Below are 20241 nucleotides of genomic sequence, written 5' to 3'. Positions count from 1 at the left end.
TCTTAACGTTAGTGGCAGGTTGTGTGTGAGAGAGAATAAATAAGACAGCCCAATATTTAAAAAAATTGTTATTCTTTTTTCCCGCATATTTAGCATATTTCGCAACTTTCCGCATATTTCGCAACTTCCCGCAATTTCACCGCATAAAATCACATAAAAACCCTGCATGTTTAATAGCATAATCAAGGATTTTAGCCCGCATAATCAAGGAATTTAGCCCGCATAATCAAGGATTTTTGCCCGCGTTTTTCTGGAGGGTCTAACTGTATAGGCTACTGAGGGTTCCTGTTAGGAAGGATGAATCACATTTGTGAAGGGAAGCCAGATTGAATTAACTTCAGAAAATAATTAGGTTCCTCAAAACATTTTCCAGCAAGTATTAATTAAGAATAAGTTGTATTTTCACAATTTGTGGGCTTCTCTGTGGTCAAAATGACCTGACTCAACTTTTTCATTCAAGTTTTTTACAGCTACCTTCACCTTTTGTCTTCTTCGTGGAGCTGGAAGGATGGTTGGGAGTGCAATTTTTGAAACTCTTTCGCCAGAAGCTTTCCTTGTTTGTTTTATACAAAGGTCACAGATGCCTGCTGTGGTGCCTAGCACACTTAATGGGACCTTTACAGTTTTCGCCCCTGCAGAGGTAGCTCTGCTTCTGCAGGCCAATAAGACCTGCAAAAGTGCCAAACTGGCTGAAAAAAGCATTTCCAGACACACCAACAAACAACCACGTGGACATATATCCTTCGTTAAACTATTACACCTCCACAACGCCAGCTGGCTCCCCACTGAGATGCCTTCTGTTCAGAAGACAGACTACATGTTTACAGCAAATGGATCTCAACTGCCATATATTTATGTCCCCTGGAAGAAATAAACTCAGCATTTTTGTGTGTATCTCTGTGTGTGGGTTCAGTTTACATTCTCATCAATTCATTTCTCCCGGATGAGATATTTTGAGATCATGTGCCATTTCCAGCACAGCCATTCTGAGAGAAGCCGACACAGAGCAGAGCTCTGATGGCCTCCCGTGGAGAAGAGCTATTAGCTGTTTGCTAAATGGTCCCAGTGAAGATGCTAACATTAGCTTGATCTCTCATTGGAGTCATCTTATTGAGCAGTGTCATTATTTACATACAGAGTTATGCACTGAGATGTTGTGAGACTTAATATTTTTCTATGAATGGTATACCACAGATGCCATTGCCCATTATATCGACATTCAGTTATGTGCGTAGTGGCTCTCAGTAAAACTATAACAATCTAGGTAACGATATAGCATTGCACGAGCTGTATCTTTTTGCTTCATTAAAATTACATGAATAAAGAAGGAAGTCAGATTTTGTGGTATAGAGTGACTAAGTATGTGTAGGAAGTCTAGCAAGACATTCATATAGGAGACTACTAGTTGTATCGTGCATGGAAACCAACATTGATTTATTTTAACTTATGTGTGTGATTTAACTTACATACCCAATATACTTCATGTATGTGTAGCAGGTATATAAATATACAGGAATGCATTCCACCAATAATCCCTCACGTTTTATTTTATTGTTCCAATATTATTTATTGTCACTTTTATTTTGGTATGTTTACTACAAAAGACCGTTTTGGGAGCTAATGCTTTTATTTTGAAGTCTTCACTTTCGGCAGTGACGTCATCTACCTGCGTTGCACCGTCTCTCACTCAGTTNGCTGGTGGGGTAGCTTGACGTTTCATAGAGGGTGCTCAAACATTTAGGGTTTCCCATTAAGGTACCGGGCGCTACAGTTGAATTTTCTACTGCAAATACACAGTGTACCCGCGACTGCTACAATGAAGGCTCGATAATCAGCTCACGGCATATAGTTGTAAGCAGGGGTAAAGTGCTATTTTTATAGGTGGTGTGTGGACCTCCCATAGGGGGGTCCGGGGGCAAGCTCCTCCGGGAAGATTTATTTTTAAATATTGAAGTTAAATGCATCAATCTGGTGCACTTTGAGAGCACAATGAAGAGATCTATGGATACATCTCTCAACACCCATTTGAAACAGAACTGTGAACAGATTTACTTTCTCTCTATGTATATTTTAAAAATCACCCTTTTATTTTTTTTTACTGTCATATAGTATTTCATACCTGTTTTTCATTTATTCTCTTATTTTTTTATAACTATAATGATCATATAAACGTATGCCTTGGAAATAATTGTTTACATTAATGGTGACCAAAACGTTTGAGACCCACTGAGATAAAACTGAGAGAGTCCTTTAGTTCACTGAGCCTCTCAGTCTGACAGGAGAGGACTCTCCTCCACTTTGTTGTTGAAAAAGCTCCTTATATCTGTTAGCGTAGCTCGCTAGCACCAGAAGCTAACAACAACGATCTCCGGTACTGGTGCGCTCTATCTCGCTCACGCACACACACAAAATGGCTCGTTCCACACACACACAGAGCCGAGCTTGAATGAAACACAGAGACCCAGACGTAATTGTACTGTAGGCCTACTGTATCATATTATTTTCAAATCAATAATTTTTCAAATTATGATTTTTTTTTCTTTTAATAACCGTTTTTCCTCCTGGTCTCTCGCGCCCCCCCGTCATGCTTCTGAAAGAAAGCACTTTGAGAAACACTGGTCTAATCCAACATAACTCCGCTACATCATTTTCTTTTTGATGTTACTTGTCTGGGTATAACTATGTTCACATGATCTACATCGTCTACTAACAATCAGGTATATGCTTGAACAGTGGCCATCACAGGGCGTAGCAGCGCTTGGCTAATTTTGGGTATTAGTGTCTACATGAGGAGAGAGGGATCAAAGGGTGGAGGGTGCTAATAGAGAGCATGTGAGAGAAAGGGGGGAGGAATGTGATTTGGGGCTCTAAGCGGTCGACAGTCTGGAAATATATGCGCACTGATGTCACACTTAGTTATGGTGTATGCTGTAAAAGTGTTTATGTATTAACACTAGACATGTTCCACACAAGCAGGCTTCACTGTTTACAGTTACAATTTTAACAACGCTTCAGAAAAGCTGCACCCTTAAACTCAGAGGGCAAAAGCAAGGATAGGGTAAAAGGCAGGAGATAGGGATTAGGGAATTTAAACCGCAATAAGAAATATTTCGAAACTTATAATGCAAATTGGTATGGGTAATGTTAAACGTGTCTTTTTTACGAACACATTTACAAAGGATTATTAACAACTCTCTGTTATCTGAAGCATTTTAGCATCTTTTAGCTAACTGTTTCTCGCCTACGAACTCAGCCCTCACTTTCAAGCATGAAAGCTCTGATAAACACTCTGTATGTTACTTGTACAGTATCAAATGACAGACAAATATTTAATTTAGCATTCTAACTCACTGGATATTTAGCAGATAAATAGCAAGATGTTACCCAAAGTAGTAGGAGGAGATCAAAACAGAGCTTAAAGGCCAGTTGATATTGTACTTATATTAATCGGATGGACAGAAACAAACCTCTAAATAAAGTTATTTGATTGGCAAACACATTAGGCATTCAAACTTCTTAAAGTGATAATATATAAATGCTTTTTGCTCTGTCCCCAAGGTTAGGGTCCATTCACAACCAACCACACTGTGCGGAGGTCTGAGAGTGTGATTTAAATAATGGCCAAATAACGCAAGTTACTTAATGACAATTAAAATGTTTGTACTCCCTCATTGCAGGGCTGTACAGCTCTGGATTACACGTTACGGGATTGTCCAATGCAAGTTTTCTATGAGTGCTGGCGCTCTCACAAAAGCACCTGATTTGGCGTTAAAGCTTTATATCATTGTTCATGAACAGTTTTGTTAAAACGTCCAGAGCTGCAGTAGGTGACACAATATGAATCTTATTGGTTAATGTATTAAGTTGTTAAAGTTTAAAATACTAGGGAGGTGTACAAATTGCATTTTTAGCGGAAACAGCATGGTCTGAACTCTGCATGCATGTTTTTCCTATAAGAACAAGCACACTATGCACCACGATAAAACAGTCTGTCTGTTATGTGTTAAATGCTTTTAAATGTGGTATCACTGTGGCCTGTGCCTCATTCATCTGAGGGCAGCGCTCCCCTGCTATCCTCTCCTTAACCTCCACTCTTCCCAAAACAACAACAGAAAAATCATAGAAACCATTATTTCCTGTCTGGCTCTGGGAACCATCGGGTTCCTTTTGGCAGTCATACCCTGCAGGCGTCCACACAGATGCCTGTCTAACTGTTTAATTGGCTCTCCGGTCACAAATAACACTAGAAGTGACTGCGGGATCTAAAGTAGGGAAACAAGAGCCTGCAGCTGGGGAGGCTAGCTAAACACAATAATGTGAGGCAAGCATAGAGTATAAACTGGCAGGGGTGACGGCGAATGTGGATATTGGGGGGAAGGGGAGTAAAGGGAGAGGCTATAAAGGAAAATCAGTTTTTGTTTTATTATTGAGCCACCACAAGCTAGCTATCCCTGGAATATTGTAAAAGCATTTGAGTGAGAGTGTGTTTTAAGACTTACTAAATCCCAGATGTGTACACGGGCTGCATGGCCTGGTAGATCTTGAGAAAAGGACGACAACCTGCAAAACCATTTTTTTTTTTAAAGTTACAAAATGAAGAAGTTTATGTGAAGTTGCTTATGTGTGAGAGCATTTCTGCACTAACCTCCTTTGGACTCGAAGTTTGGGATGCCGTGCAGGATCACATGGTGAAGGAACAGGGGTTTGTTGTTGATCTTGATATGTCCAGAGAGCAAGCCACTGAAGTACTCCACATACCTGAGCAAGATAAATAAAGAGAGAACTCCAATTATAATTCCTATGTTTACAATAAAGGGATGAAGGTAGTATTTGTCCCTCAACTCTCGCAACAACAATTTTAGCCATGCTAAATAAGTCAACCTTCTACCTTGTTTGTATTCTATTACATATTTGTTTTATACTCAATGAGTGTTGGTAGTGACCATGATTACATTCCCAGCCCAGCACCAAACAGCAGACAGATACATTCATCAACAAGTCAGACATATTAACATCATATTCAAATCCAAAACCCAGCTTTAAATATTTGTAGGTTTAAAAAGACACAGGGTTTTTTAAAGAGACATTTCACTGGGGTCAAACTCATACTATAAACAACAACTGACCTTTTCTGGGATGGCTGGCCCACAGGAAGCACTTTGTCTTCATAGAAGCGCTTCATGGCAAACCTGTCCAGAGCCTGGTCAGCACTGCATTCAAACACAGAGGTTCCGTCAGTACACAGGAAGTAAAGTACCTTAAAAAAAGCCCTTTTATTTCCACTGGAGTACAAGCAATGTAAATCCACGGTATTTCGGAATGTGATCAAAGTAAATTTGATGTTAAGGTACTTGTACTTTTCTTAAGTATTGCCTTTTTATGCTACTTGATACTTCTACTCCACTACAATTTCAAAGCAAGTATTGTACTCAATACTCTTATCTGACAGATTATTAGCTAATGCAAAATATAAATCAACCAACAAATGAACTATGCTAAGTAATGACAGGTTAATACATTCAGCAGCAGTATCCAAAATAAATAAAACTAGCTCCACCTTTGATGGCGTAATGAAAACATTAATGCATCAATATCATAATCCAGTAACTAAAGTGACATAATTCTGAAATGGACTATTTTGTGCAGTGAGTACTTTTTGAATGCAGAACTTTATTTGTGACAGATTCATTGTACAAACTAGTTGCTACTTGAACTTAAGTAATGGTTCTATTACTTCTTCCTCCTCTGATTTCAAGTATATTAGTATGTACTGTAGAGTGCGTCATAGGATGTTTTCATAGTAAGCCTTGCCATTGGGGCCATGCATTTGTCACACAATGACATGAACATTTTTTAAATTATTTTTTTTTAAATGAAAGCATGTTTATGCAACACCATCCTTCAGCATTCTTTATGTCAGTATACACAGGGGTCAACACATAACTAGGCAATGAATAATAGCATGAGATGCACCTGTCACAACAAACATGATAAGGAAAACAAAAAAGAAGATAATTTCTCACTAGAACAGATCGCCAGATAAATCTAAATCTCAATGAAGACCTTCCTAGTATGCACTATCATGTCATGCAAGTTCAGCCGAGTGTGTCTAGCACACATCTTAAGATCTTGCAGAATAAATTACACTCAGTGTTTATTTCTAGCAGCTAATTCTGCATAGCCTCCGTAACCTATCACACAGTAAAACACCTTCTTGCCATTTTTGTACGTAGCATTTATATTCCCGTACGGCAAATGTCACAGTGGTTTCATGTTCTGGCTTTTTGCTGCTACTTCAGTTTTCACAGCTACTTCACGCCAGCTTTAAAACGATTTGTGAGGTAATGAGTTTAAAGAGAAATGTAATACTTTTGCAGGGAACAGAGTGTGTTTCATTTGTTCCTGGTGTTCTTTCTGAGACGACACCGAGTCATGTGCTCCTTCTGATAATTTAACAATTCACATCTCTTTGGTTTATGTAGGAGGATGCCATCCTATCTACAGTATGAGATCTAAAATCAAATCCTATAAAGAAAAGGTGGGCACTTATAATTTGAGTCTTGTGATTTGGTGAGAAGCTAACTCATTGCTTTCTGCTTATAATTGTAATATCAAATAGTTTTTCAAATAAAAATGCTGTTGCCCGGTCTCATGTTCTGCCCCTCATTCTTGTGTTTATCACATCTCCGTCTGTTCGAATGTGTGCTTCGGTTTTGTGATGAACAATGCTGCTTCATTTAGTTTTTCCTCTCGTGTCCCCATTCTACCTGGTTTACTTCTCCTTTACTATTTGCGCTATTTCTGTATGACTTCAACTCCTCTCTCTCTCAGTGTGCTACACAGTTCCCCTCTGCAGGTGTAGTATGGATCATAGACCTACCTGGCAGATATGTTGCTGTAATGCATGTAGGCGGCCACCACCACTCCTGTTCTGCCCCGGTTGCCCTGAAAAGACATAAATCAAGCAAGAGTCAACCACAGATGTATCCTCCAGGCAATGATGCTCTGCCTCCTAGAGTAATCGTTCCACATCATCAGCATTTTAGTTTGATGGGGTTATAGGGTCGTTTTATTTTGGTGCAATGCTAAAATTCAAGATCCAAACTCAAATCAGATAGTAGTGTCATCACAGAAACACACACGCAAAGTTAGAAGCTCCACTCAAAAATAAGTCTTTAGCAGGTACAATGTCAGAGGTGTGAAGTAATTAAGTGCATTTACTCAAGTACTGTATTAAAGACCATTTTGAGATACTTGCACTTTACTTGAGTATTTCTATTTAATGCTATTTCATACTTCTACACCACTATAATTCAGACGTGAATTGTGTACTTCTACTCCACTACATTTATTTAATACCTTTAGGTACTTTACAGATCTGGATGAATGATGTGAAATNACTAATGTTAAACCCCTTTACTATTCAATTAAACACATTCAATGTTTATTTATTGTAAAAGCAATTGGGCTATTTTAATCTCACACACACACACACACCGGGTGTGTGTGTGTGTGTGAGATTAAAATAGCCCAATTGCTTTTACAATAAATAAACATTGAATGTGTTTAATTGAATAGTAAAGGGGTTTAACATTAGTGGCAGGTTGTGTGTGAGAGAGAATAAATAAGACAGCCCAATATTTAAAAAAATTGTTATTCTTTTTTCCCGCATATTTCGCAACTTTCCGCATATTTCGCAACTTCCCGCAATTTCACCGCATAAAATCACATAAAAACCCCGTATGTTTAATCGCATAATCAAGGATTTTAGCCCGCATAATCAAGGATTTTTGCCCGCGTTTTTCTGGAGGGTCTATAATATGCATGTTAATTAACAACTAGTTGATGGTTAATTTGTGTACCTTAATATAAAGTGAACTAATTATCACAAATGAGGAGGGAATGGTTGAGGATCTAAGCAATGAAGCACCACTCGGAAAAAGTCACCATGACTGCCTGTCTTTCAAATTTCTATGCTACCATGAGATATGCGATAATCCAAACCGCAAGAAACAAGATGTTTTATTTGGGGCACAACTTTCAAGTCTCAGAATTCCCACAATGCACTACCATTCTCTTGAATGCCTTAACAATAACATACTGATGTTCTGGATTAGATTTTTAACTGAGTTTGATGAAGCTACAGTACCTGTGTTTTTCCACACCAAGATGGCTTTGGTCGTCATCAGTAGAAAACACCTTTTGATTTGGTTACAAAGACCTGCAGTACATTTCCCCCGATGTCCCTCCCTCCCTCCCCCACTCTCAGTTTAGTATCCCTCTCTCTTCCTGTCTCCTCTGATTGGTCAGTTTGGTGTCAGTGGTAGCATCCTGGAGGTATAAAGCTACTTCTGGGGGTGGAGACAGCAGCTGTCTGCCGTCTCATATTGAAAACTCTGCTGCTTGAATTCACACCGGCTGTGCTGTCGTCATTCAAAACAACAGAGCTCACTTTGGATCAGTATCATTCCAACATGTGTAGAGGACTTGCTACGCTTCCTGCAACATGCTTAAAAAGGTAAGACAAATAAAGTCTAAGCAACAGGTTGATAGGAGTGTTAGTATATTTTTTGTGATATAGGAACTTCATACACTGTATATTCTATATTTTTGGTATCTTATATAAAATGTCACTTTAGCCGAGTAATTAAAACAATAGTTCAAAAATGAAACCTGTTGCTTATTATTTGTTTACATAAAGCAGATACTATATGCAGATGTGTATTTATGCAAATAAATGGAAATCTTCTCAAATGCATTTCACTCACTTTCCTCTCGTCCATCTCCCCACAGCGCCAAAGACATCAAACATAAAATATCCTTCTTACTCCAGAAGCCGGAGCACCACACATCTCATCAGAGTCAGATAAAAGAGAAAAATGATGCTGCAGCTGCTAAGAGGTCAGAGGGACTTTCTATTTGTTCAAATCGCGAAGCTTTTAAAATATATGTTTGTTTTTGTATTCTTCACATCTCACATCAAACTGCTCATCCTGGAGTGTGTATTTTCTTATGAATACTAACACAGGGATTATAACTGAAGCAGACAATGCTTGATTAAATCTTGAGAGATGAATATTATTTTGTTAAAAAGTGCTCATGGACTGCATTTCTAGTTAGAAGCACTAAACAGGGAAATACTTGATGAAGGGCACAGCAGGAGGATTCATGTCCTCGGTTATAGAAGGATAATACTGCTTTATGACATATGTGTTCGATTTATTCTAGGATCACCGTGGGAGTTAATATTGTGAGTTTCAGGGCAATTTTATAGACCTGAAAACTGTATCCACCTTGATTATTAAGAAGAGTAAAAGATGTTGACTACACGTGAGCTTTCATTGACCAGGTGAAAAAGGGAAATTGAGAACAGGCACTTGTTTTGTGTTGAGCCCCTCCTTCATCTTTTCATATGTGTAATTCCAGAGCTGGTCCTTGTTACCATGGGCAGCATTTATAAGGGTTAATATTACTTTGACATACTAGTACTATGTTTATGTGTTTGCATTTTGAAATGCATTTACATTACTTTGGAGAAAACATGTTTTTTCTTTTTTCTCAATCTCGCCTATAGCCTTTTTCTATCGCTTCTCCATCAGGAAGCCTCCTACCGTCCTTTATGAGCGACACACAAACCCTGACCTTTTTTTCAGCAACATGTAACCCTTTCAGCGACAGCTCTGGAAGAAAAATATTGATTATCCATAATGACATAACACTAGTTTCATTCCCAACACAAAAGCACGTTAGAGCTTCAGTGGCAAGCAGTATTCAAGTGGTGTAACAATAAAGATAACAGTTTTCAAATCAGGGATAGCTGGTGTGATTACATGTTCTGCTGTTATTGATCAGTTTATTGATGCAGTAGGAAGACCTTCCTCCAAAGCTGCCTTACTGTAAAGAAGATTATTATGGCTAGCATTAGAGAAAATACATTTGAATTATGTTTATCTGCTAAAATCTGAACCCATTAAAAATGTGGCATTTATACTTCAAATTCAGCTACATTCTCGAAATAAGAAATTAGAAATGTAAATGTTTTTTATAGTTTTATTGAGTGTCACAGGGGTGATTCATTTTTGTAGGCTAACAAGTCAGCATTGCAATGGTCAATGCTTGATAATGCTTAGTTTTATTTAGCCACATGTAACAACTGCTGTTTAAAGACAAAATATCATATATTCATGAGGTATTTCATTAAGTATTTTAGGTGGAAACAACCGTCTAGGTTATCTTTGGCTTTTGGCCACAACTGCCATATTTCGACCATCTAACCATAACTGATGAAACTAAACAAATGAGGGAACCGAAGAGATCAAGGCTAACTCATTTGGCTGTTTCAGGACACATTCTTGCACCACTATATTGTATACTCTTTTATATAATTGTTATGGACATGCTTCTGATACAACATTTTGCATTCAGTTTTTTGTATTTGTTTGAGTTGAATGCCAGGAATCCAGTAGGATGGTTTCTTAACCTTTTCAAACAGTGCTCTACAGTAAGTTCATTATTAAAACGTATTTATGTCCACAATGGATATGGTTTAATGTAAAATTCAGACCCTGAACACAATCCGTGTAATTTAATTCCGTCTTTTTTTTACAGTGAAATTGCTAAATTCATGTCGCAGGTTGAATTTAAAAACACTCAAAAAGTATTTGCAACCTTTTTAAATAAGACCCTCCATCTGTGTTTTAGTGGGCCAACTGCAGCTGAGGTGAAGAAATGGAAGGAATCTTTCAACCATGTGATTACCAGTGAGAGTAAGTATAACACTGTTGCTTCATGCCTCTTTAACCTGAAGTAGAACCTAAAACTTCCTTACTAGGTTATGTTTATGTCCAAAGCAAACCCAAAGAACTTCCGCCCTCCTTGCTCATCGTCTGTCACCAACAATACGGAGAATTACTGCCATGCGGGTGCTTGACTCATTGGTTTTTACCAGCAGTATCTCTCTAAGGGTTTACAAAAAAAACTTAAAACCTAAACACTATCATTCTCGTGTGACATGATTGTGCTGTTATCCTGGGAAAATGATCAGGCAAGTCCTTCAAATTCCTTGCCAATGGCTGCTAGTAAAGTTTTGGCAGGTCAAAAGTGATCGCTTTCTTGACTCTTTGTATGGCATAAATTGGAAATGAAATACATTTAGTAAAGCAAATATGTTGGTTTGGCAGCGTTTATTAGGTAGCAACAGATCATGATGATAATCGACATTGAAGGACACTTGGTCACACAAACATGGAAATTGAACAGACGCAAACAGGCGCTCTCCAACGCATTCTCATGCTCTGCTCCTCCGCTACGTGTCTCTAGGCACAACTCAACGGCCCCTCAGGGCATGCTGAGTGCAGAGTGTACAAGTGTTTGTGTGTGTATGTACAAGCCCACTGAGAATTACACTGTGAGTACGCAAACACAAAAAGGGAGCAATGGCCTTCCAAGAACCCGCTGGGTTCTGACCTGCTCCGTTCCATGACCTCATCCACTGACCTCCCAACGTCGTCATGTCCTCTTTCTGCTTTTATTGGTTCTATTTTGGTTCCGTTTATCTTATCCTGGCCTCAATGGTCTCCGTGCTGTCATCGTAGTGCTGAGGGTATGAGGTTTTGCCTTCCATTGATTATTGGAAAACACTTGTCTAGGAAAGAAAGGATGCAATTATTGCCGCCAGGACTCAATGATCTTTCGGTGAGATGTTATAACTCAGTATAATTACGCTGCTTTCACGTAAAGTGCTTATTTTCTCTTGATGAGGAAGATTTTAAGTGACTGTTTCAGCCAGTGCTCAATTATATAAATGTTCTATTGCCATAAGGTTCCACTCAGTTAGCAAGGGGAGACAATCTTCCTATTTGATTTCACGCACCTCACAAGCAATTTGGAGACAATTTAAACTAATAAATAGCTTTCGGATTGGGAAACGGAAGTTGGAAGCATTTTGGCAAACATTGGCACCTTAAATTGTACCACTGATTCTGATTCTTCAACACAAATATGGGCATTTACCATTTAGATCATTTTAATATCCATATGTCAAGGCTGTATTTTCTTTTTAGTTAAAAGGATCTTCAATATATAACATACCCTCTATTAATGATACTTCAGCTTTGCAAATGTGCATACTCATGTGTCTGTAAGGTGCATTGGATATTAAAAGATCCTTTTTTCCCCTCTGTGTTAGTGGGTCGTACCGTCTTCGGCAACTTCCTGAAGTCAGAGTTTAGCAAGGAGAATCTGGACTTCTGGGTCGCCTGCGAAGTATACAAGAAGTCTGCTCCTTCTAAGATGGCCAACAGATCCAAGCAGATCTACCAGCAACATGTTGAGGCCGATGCCACCAATGAGGTAATCATTTTTATCAAAGAATGTAAGATATAAAATGTCAATTAGAGAGCTTCATCAGTATGTTATGTTATGACGAAAAATGTAAAAGCACCTTAGCTTATTTTGTCAGGAAGTATTCTAGAGAGAGAAGCGGAAAACAAAAATGTAGATGAATTAATATTGTTTCAAACACACCGCACAGGCATTAGATACATCCTATGAATGCAGCTGCACATCTCCTTCAGGAAAGTGAATAATTGAAGCTGATGTGACTGCAGAGCTATGAATATATTCAGTCACAATACTGCTATACCAAAAAGCCTTCAAGCACTTTGAGACTCTCAGAATGAATGAGGGAATTTAAGAACACTTCAGTTCAGTCATATGGGTTGACTGAAAACATTTGAAAAGTTGGTAAAAATAAACTGAGAATATAAATGTACAAATGCTTTGTTCTTTCCTCTAAGCTTTTCTTTTGCCATAGGACAATATTTTTGAGATCTTTTGTTTTAACCATAGCAATATAGTATGTCATAATACAAGTTTATGCTCTTGAAATCCTGATAAATCTCAACCCACTCTTTCCATTTATTAAAGGTGAACTTAGACGCGGCCACCAGAGAGGAAACAAAGAAAAACGTAGAGAACCCCTGCCCGTGTTGTTTCGACGAGGCCCAGCAGATGATCTACACCTTGATGGAGAAAGACTCCTACAGGCGCTTCCTCAACTCCAAACTGATCCAGGATCTGACACGGACCACTGCTGCTCAGGAGAAGAAGGAACGGAAAATCTCTGACAGTGCCAAGAACGGGCAGGCCTTAACGGGTGGCGCCTAAACAGCAGAGTGAACACTGAAGACTGGAAGAAGAATGTGCCAAAGACTGAAAAAGTACTGGAAAGTTAACACTGGTAAAGAACGGTTGGTTTTTGTCTTAAATATGTATTGAGTAGAAAAAAGTGGTTTTGAACGTGACATTTGTTGAAGACTTTATTTCTGTTTTATACTTTGAAGGTCCAATTTACGAAGGTGAATCAATATTTAATATTTTAACAACTATGTTTAAATGTTTGCAGCCTGCTATTCAAGCCATGGCCAGGTCATATAGATACTCACAACAGAAAACAATCTACCTCCACCCAACAGACACACCTTCAAACAACAACTGCCAGTGGAGCCTTTTGTGAGAGAGGTTTGTTTTCTTTGACAAATAACACATTTTTTGTTCTTTAACTGACCCAATTTAACTTTAAAGATGAGAGCATAGAGACCACGATCACACTGAGCGATATTCTGTGAAAGCTCTATAAAAGTGAGGATGACTAAACTATCAGTGCTTTTATTTATTTTTATTTTTATTATCATGTTGGTCAGTAATCCAGTATGTAGGTTTTATTGAACTAAATTCAATCAACCTTAATGTATTCATCTGCAATGCAAAAGTGTTGATATGGTTATAATATTAACTTACAGTAGGCTATATGCACCGAACACAATTTAAAGATGACATATAATGCACATTTACAGATTCAAACTTGGATTCAGGGTTTCTACCTGAACATGTTTACATGCTTTAAAGTTCAAAAAACACATTAATTTTCTTTACATTTGCTGCCTGAAAAAAATCTGTATTCCCACTGTTTGAAACACTTCGTTTTAGCGCCTATCTTTATAAAATCCCTCCGTCAGAAAAACAGTTTATTTGAAACCATTTCTCCCCCAGACAGCCTACACAAATCTGTCAGGGTCTTCTATTCTGTTTTGTGGGTCAGATACCCAAATGAATGTGCACAAACAAAGTGTTAGCATTTAGCTTTACATTATGTTCTTCTTCATTTCCTACGTTAACATTCATCATGCAAGCACAACTGCAAACGTTTCAAGGTTCAAGGGTTCAAGGTTCTTTATCGTCAAACTAACATAGCTACAGAGTAATTATGTCGTTGAAAATCTTAGCTCAGAGGCTTCTCCAACAATGCAACACAATAATATAGATAAGCAGACAATGTTAAAAAAATATTAAAGTATATTATATTAAAAGTAATACAAAAAAGAAAAATAGTTTTAAAAAAAAGAGGAATAGTGCAATACGAGTCTATATACAAGTTATTTGAATGATATATTAGATAATAGATAAATAATTACTAAGTAGCAGATGAATGTTATGAAATTGTTTCAGCAGTTCAGTTGTTTAACAGTCTTATTGCCTGCGGGATGAAGCTGTCTCTGAATCTGGTTGTTATCATATTGATGTCTATGTTCTCATCACCTCAAGTAAGTTATTAATCTTAAAATGCTATATATCTCAAAGCGTGACCATAGTAACAACTGCCTGAGCTGTGACGCAAATATTGGCTTTGTCTACTTCTAGTTGGAAGTTTAAGCATGATTTAATATTGTAGTATTGATTTTAAATAGTGACGAAAAGGTCAATTGTGACTAATTCGATTGATTTTCACCAGTTCCCCTGTCAAACGGCTATGTTCAGATGTTAATTACTGTAATGTGTGCAGCATACTGCATAGTGTGTTCACTTAAATTAAAAATGTATTTTGGTGGCCTTGTATATGAAAATGTGTTCTCAAAATGTATACTGTGATAATAGAAAAGTAGAAACTGTCTGTATATATTTCATAAATGATGTTGTTATACATCACATCTATGACTGTTCACGAATAAAATGTTGTGTTGGATGATCAGAACTTTGTGTGTGAAAAGTCTGATTTAAGTTGGATTCGAGAGTTTGATTAAGAGTCTAAAGCCATGCTACTGTAGCAGCTCTATGAGGTTGCATTTGATATCATCAATCAATGTTTATTTATATAGCCCAATATCACAAATGTTACATTTGTCTCAGTGGACTTCACAGTTTGTACAGAATATCAGTATGACAATANACCTGAACATCAGCAGGAGAGGACTCTTTAAAGTAGAGACACTACATACTGATATACACCTGAACATCAGCAGGAGAGGACTCTTTAAAGTAGAGACACTACATACTGATATACACCTGAACATCAGCAGGAGAGGACTCTTTAAAGTAGAGACACTACATACTGATATACACCTGAACATCAGCAGGAGAGGACTCTTTAAAGTAGAGACACTACATACTGATATACACCTGAACATCAGCAGGAGAGGACTCTTTAAAGTAGAGACACTACATACTGATACTGTGGTTTCACATCTGGTGTTACTCCATATTAGCTAACGGGTACGAACCATGACACAAAACAATTGAACTGGCAAAACTATGATCAGAATGAGATATACATTTCTTATCTGCGTTACCAATCGTTTTGTACTCTCTTAACCCATTAAATCATATAGTCGCTCTGGCTCAAGAACATATATCAGGTAATTTGATAATGAAATACAATACAATATAATAATTCAGTATAAAAGTGCCATTACAAAACACAGTTTCCGTGTCTCCTAACATCACATTGTCCATCAATGGGCCCAGCATTACAGTGGGTTCCACACTTGAAGTTTGATATGAGAGAGGAAACGTGAAGTAGTATTTAAAAAGAAGTCACGATCTCTCCGTGTGTTGAGTTTTCAGCTTCCCTGGAAACAAAACAGCTTTTGTTTTGAAGTCAGTGACACAAGTTGACCTTGGCAAGAGAACATTGAGCTGGGAACAGGTGGGAATCCCAAACAGGATTTGAAGCAGCAACATGTTCAGAGTTTTAACGTTGTGCTCTTGAGGGAATGTGCACATGCGTGGGTGAGTGAGTGAATATGTGTTCAGATGTCAGTATTAAAGTAAAGGGCTTTTAGGAGAGCTTTTCACAGGAGCTTGTCAGCGGGGGGCTCAAAGCTACTGTTCTCAGGGTGACTTAGACCCTGGCGGACTGTCGATCACAACATCGTACCATCGCTCAAAGAGGCATTTAGCGACTCAATGTGTCAGCCCTCTAAGCCCGAGGGCCGTCTGGCAATCCCTGCCCCCTTGTAGTAGAAATCAAATTCAGCTTCATAGATCTGCAGCCTGCACAAAGGGCTTTCTTTTTCTTTATGTTGTGTCTTGGAACAAGTCACACATTATTTGGGATGATTGTGATAAGCAGCTTACATGCCGTATAAAAGGAAGCATGACATTGTCTTAGAAATAAAATGAAAAAGAAAGATTACTTCACCATGAGCAACACACGCTTTTAAACTGTTACATTCATCATTAATATCTTATTGATATATATATATATATATAACTGTATACATTGTAATATACGGTATTTATTAGGGATGTAACGATATATTAAATATCGCGATATCGCGGTAAATAATGTTTCAATACCGTCGTGAGACTGAAAAAAATTACCGCGATTCTTTTAATTTTTTCAAAATATATATATTTTTTTAATAATACATTTTTTTTTTTAAACCTTTATTCGGCCAAATGGTCCCATTGAGATCATCGATCTCTTGTTCAAGGGGGACCTGTCCAACATGGCAGCAAGTAGGTTACAACATGAACACAAAACAGATAACACAAAAGGACATGGTATCTACAGGGCTACATGTACACACCTAGAGACATTGACAAGTACCAACAGTATATTTATATATCGCCCTGTCAATAAGCCTCACCTTCTTGGCAAAAACTGTATTGTTTTTGAAGAGACAATGCACAGTTTGACCCACTGCTGTCACCCATGGCCAAATCAGCATCTTGATATGCCACACCTGTGAGGTGGGATGGATTATCTCGGCAAAGGAGAAGTGCTCACTATCACAGATTTTTTCAGATTTGTGAACAATATTTGAGAGAAATGGTTATTTTGTGTATATAGAAATTTTTTTAGATCTTTGAGTTCATCTCATGAAAAATGGGAGCAAAAACAAAAGTGTTGCGTTTATATTTTTGTTCAGTGTAGCATTATATAACAAATTAATAATAATAATAATAATAAGAAGAAATAAGTATTCTAATTCTAAAAATCTATACTTTATGTGATGTTGGTCATATAAAAAGCTCAAATATAGTCAAATAAGAATTTTATTTACTTAAATACAATTCAAATATGTCACCCTTTGCATGAGTCAGCTTGTGACTTACTGAACATTAAATGGCTGCCCTCAGCATCACATTCTGCCCCTTCTGTTTGACCTCAGCCTCTGCAGGTGTGAGTCGTCACCTTGCGGCAGTGATGCAGTGTCAGAGTCTCTGTTCCAATTCACCGGCTGCATCCTCCCAGAGTCTGCATTTCTAGACCAAATATGTCATTACAGTATGACAGGGCCTGTCCCATTTCAGAGGCTCCTTCAGCCATCTTTCGCCCCAACTTGAAGGACACCAACTGTCACACAAGTCATAAAGTCTCTAAGGGAATAGCCACGTGACCACCTATCCACCAGAAATAAACTCCAGGTGTCACATGTATGTTGCGTGTGTATGCTGTGCTTACCATCAGCAGGGGAAGCTCAATAGAGTAGCTATAGCCACTTATAGAAACCTTCGCATAAACAAAGTGGTACTCAGTAGAGGCTTAATGTTCAAAACAACAACAAAAAGAACCTGATTCTAGATGGTTTGCTAACTCACCACACGTTGATGGAAACATCATTCAGAAGGTTAACATTTCTAATAAAGAAGCAAATGAAGCACAAACAATAACACAAACGTAAATGGGGCTTTAAAAACATCTTGACTGCAGGCGGGCTGGAGCTAATATTGGTAGTTGGCTATGCTAGTGACAGCATGGCTCCTTCACCCAATTAAAGGGTCATCTTAAAATCATTTTATGCTCATTTTCAGGTCTAATGTTAATATTTTTTGGACATGTCTCCATGCTTTAATGTTCAAAAAGCTCTTTATTGTTCTCATACTGCCTGTGCTGCAGCACCTCTTTTCACCCTCTGTCTGAAACCAGGGCCCAATCTGCTCTGATTGGTTAGCTGGCCGGCTCTGTTGTGATTGGTCAACCGCTTAGAGATGTCCCGCCCCTTAGCCTATCACGTACAATGTGTTGGAGCGCTAGCCAATAGAAGAGCGAGTGTTTCATGATGATGTCACTATATGATAAATAAAATATTCTGGATTTATCACAGCTAAATGAAGGGTCAGATATAACGGTATCATAACACAGAGTACAAACATTTATTGCCAGTTTTATTAAGCCACCAGCATAAGACTCGCTTTGGCGTTTCACTTCTCTCTTCCGTTCACACTACAATCTCCACGGCATGTGTGTGTGGGGTTTGAGAATGGATGTGCATGCGTAGGGTGGTTTTTTTTATATCTGGAGGTAAGCAGGTAACATGGGAACAGCCTGGAGAGAGAAAAAGAAGTGGGTGAGGTCAGAAACGGAAATGTAATGTACCAGCCTCCACTAGCGGTTAAACTAGCGCCCACATTGTTGCGCATTACGTGTTTAGAGTACAGTAGGCAACACGGTAAGAGAGCGTAAGAACTGACCTCAAATTAAAAGTATCCATGTTTGTGTATTAGGTGTTTTCAAAAAAAGACAAAGTCATGTCTCTGTGGAGCACCTTAACAAAATACCTTGTGGACTTACAACAAGATACAGACTCAAAATCTAAAAGCTAAAAAGCGAGCACTTGGTATTCCGAATGAGAGGACCTTGTATATTTCTCACGAGTCCTTGTAAAGACACAATGCTTTCCTCCTCCATGGTGGCGAGGTTATACACGAATGTCTGTGACTGTGCTGAACCAACATCTCTTATATCATGATGTTTGGGGTTCATTGAGTTTATTTTCTTGCTATTTCACAGATATTATTGACCTACAGCGTTAGAGTACGGCTCTGTGTTCATCATGGACACACGATTGTTGTCTAAAGCCGGCTCGGCCTTCATAAGGAAAGACCATGCAAGGTCTTTCATTTTTTTCTCTCCCTACTACTATTCATTTACACTGACTGTGTGCACAAGTGAAATGCCTCAACTGAAGGCTAAGCTGTAGCTTTTCACAGATCCACAGCTCGATAACTTCAAAGATCTGAGTCATGATAATCGCGCCAATGCTTCGAATAGTATAATACAAAAGTGTGTTTGAGGAAACATTCCCTGTCTGTGAATGCTTTTGTTCTTCCAATCAGCATTTGAATGTTTTGTATTCCTCTTTTTGAGGGGCATGTGACTTCTCAAAATTCAGAACATGTGCGTTTAGGTACCCCCAATAAAAGCGAATTTTTGAAAGACTGCTATACAATGTATCTGCTAATAGACGCAGCAATGCCTTTGTTTAAGTCGGGTGTAGTATGCAAGCCTCAAACGATGCAGTAAAAGAAGCAGAGACTGCACATTAGTGAGAACATTTTATACATTATAAAGTGAAATTGTAGTATTTGGGGAAAAAATAGTTGTTATTGATGAATTCTTGATACATTTGTTGACAGCAGGCCTTGGAGTGGGGGCCAGATCATCCACTTCACCTGTACGAGTTGTCTCAAACACACCCCTCTTGATTAGTTTTTCACACAGGAGTTCTTTTAATTCCTGCTTTTTGGCATTTATAGGCACAAACACATCATAAGACTGGGCAATTAACACCAAATCTGCTCTTGTGCAGTCATCTAAACTCTGAATGGAAGGTTCTGTAGTAAACAACTCCAATTTACTTTCCATTTTAAATTTCAAACACAAAAAAAAAACAAAAAAAAAAAACTGTCAACCAGAGATCCAGAATGTACAAGAAAAAAAGATAGCAATGCTTACCCGACCCGACGAAAAGAACGGAAGGACCGGACGGACGAGCCCCCAATTATGTTACGCCCAGATCTAGGGGAACCTAGGCGCAGCATAAAATGTGCACTCTCTCCTCCTTTCCCACTCCGACACTGACGTAAAAACAGGAGAAAACGAGAACCAACCAAAAGAGAAAGGGTTTCAAACTTTCACATAGACTCAAGGCGTGTCCAACAAGGACAGGTTAAAGT

The 20241-nt window shown here is 38.3% G+C and overlaps 2 protein-coding genes across 2 annotated transcripts; one reads left to right on the top strand and one right to left on the bottom strand.

The window, feature by feature from the left end:
* Positions 1–4498: 4498 nt before the first annotated feature.
* LOC104951513 (tensin-like) lies at positions 4499–8186 on the bottom strand. The gene is made up of 5 exons (XM_010778174.1): positions 8166–8186; positions 6881–6945; positions 5127–5210; positions 4646–4758; positions 4499–4560 (listed from the first exon to the last, which is right to left on the bottom strand). Exons 1-5 carry the CDS (start codon positions 8184–8186, stop codon positions 4499–4501), a joined length of 345 nt encoding a protein of 114 aa, XP_010776476.1.
* A 201-nt stretch (positions 8187–8387) lies between these two features.
* rgs4 (regulator of G protein signaling 4) lies at positions 8388–14296 on the top strand. Its single transcript, XM_010778117.1, has 5 exons — positions 8388–8518; positions 8794–8901; positions 10702–10766; positions 12188–12351; positions 12928–14296. The coding sequence occupies exons 1-5, from the start codon at positions 8475–8477 to the stop codon at positions 13165–13167; spliced, it is 621 nt and encodes a 206-aa protein (XP_010776419.1). The 5' UTR covers positions 8388–8474; the 3' UTR covers positions 13168–14296.
* Positions 14297–20241: the final 5945 nt, after the last annotated feature.

Source organism: Notothenia coriiceps, unplaced genomic scaffold (genome assembly GCF_000735185.1).
Source record: "Notothenia coriiceps isolate Sejong01 unplaced genomic scaffold, NC01 NC01_scaffold00018999, whole genome shotgun sequence".
NCBI classification, from domain to species: Eukaryota; Metazoa; Chordata; class Actinopteri; order Perciformes; family Nototheniidae; genus Notothenia; species Notothenia coriiceps.
Note: the sequence above shows the minus strand (reverse complement) of the source record. Positions and strands in the feature narration are given on the sequence as shown.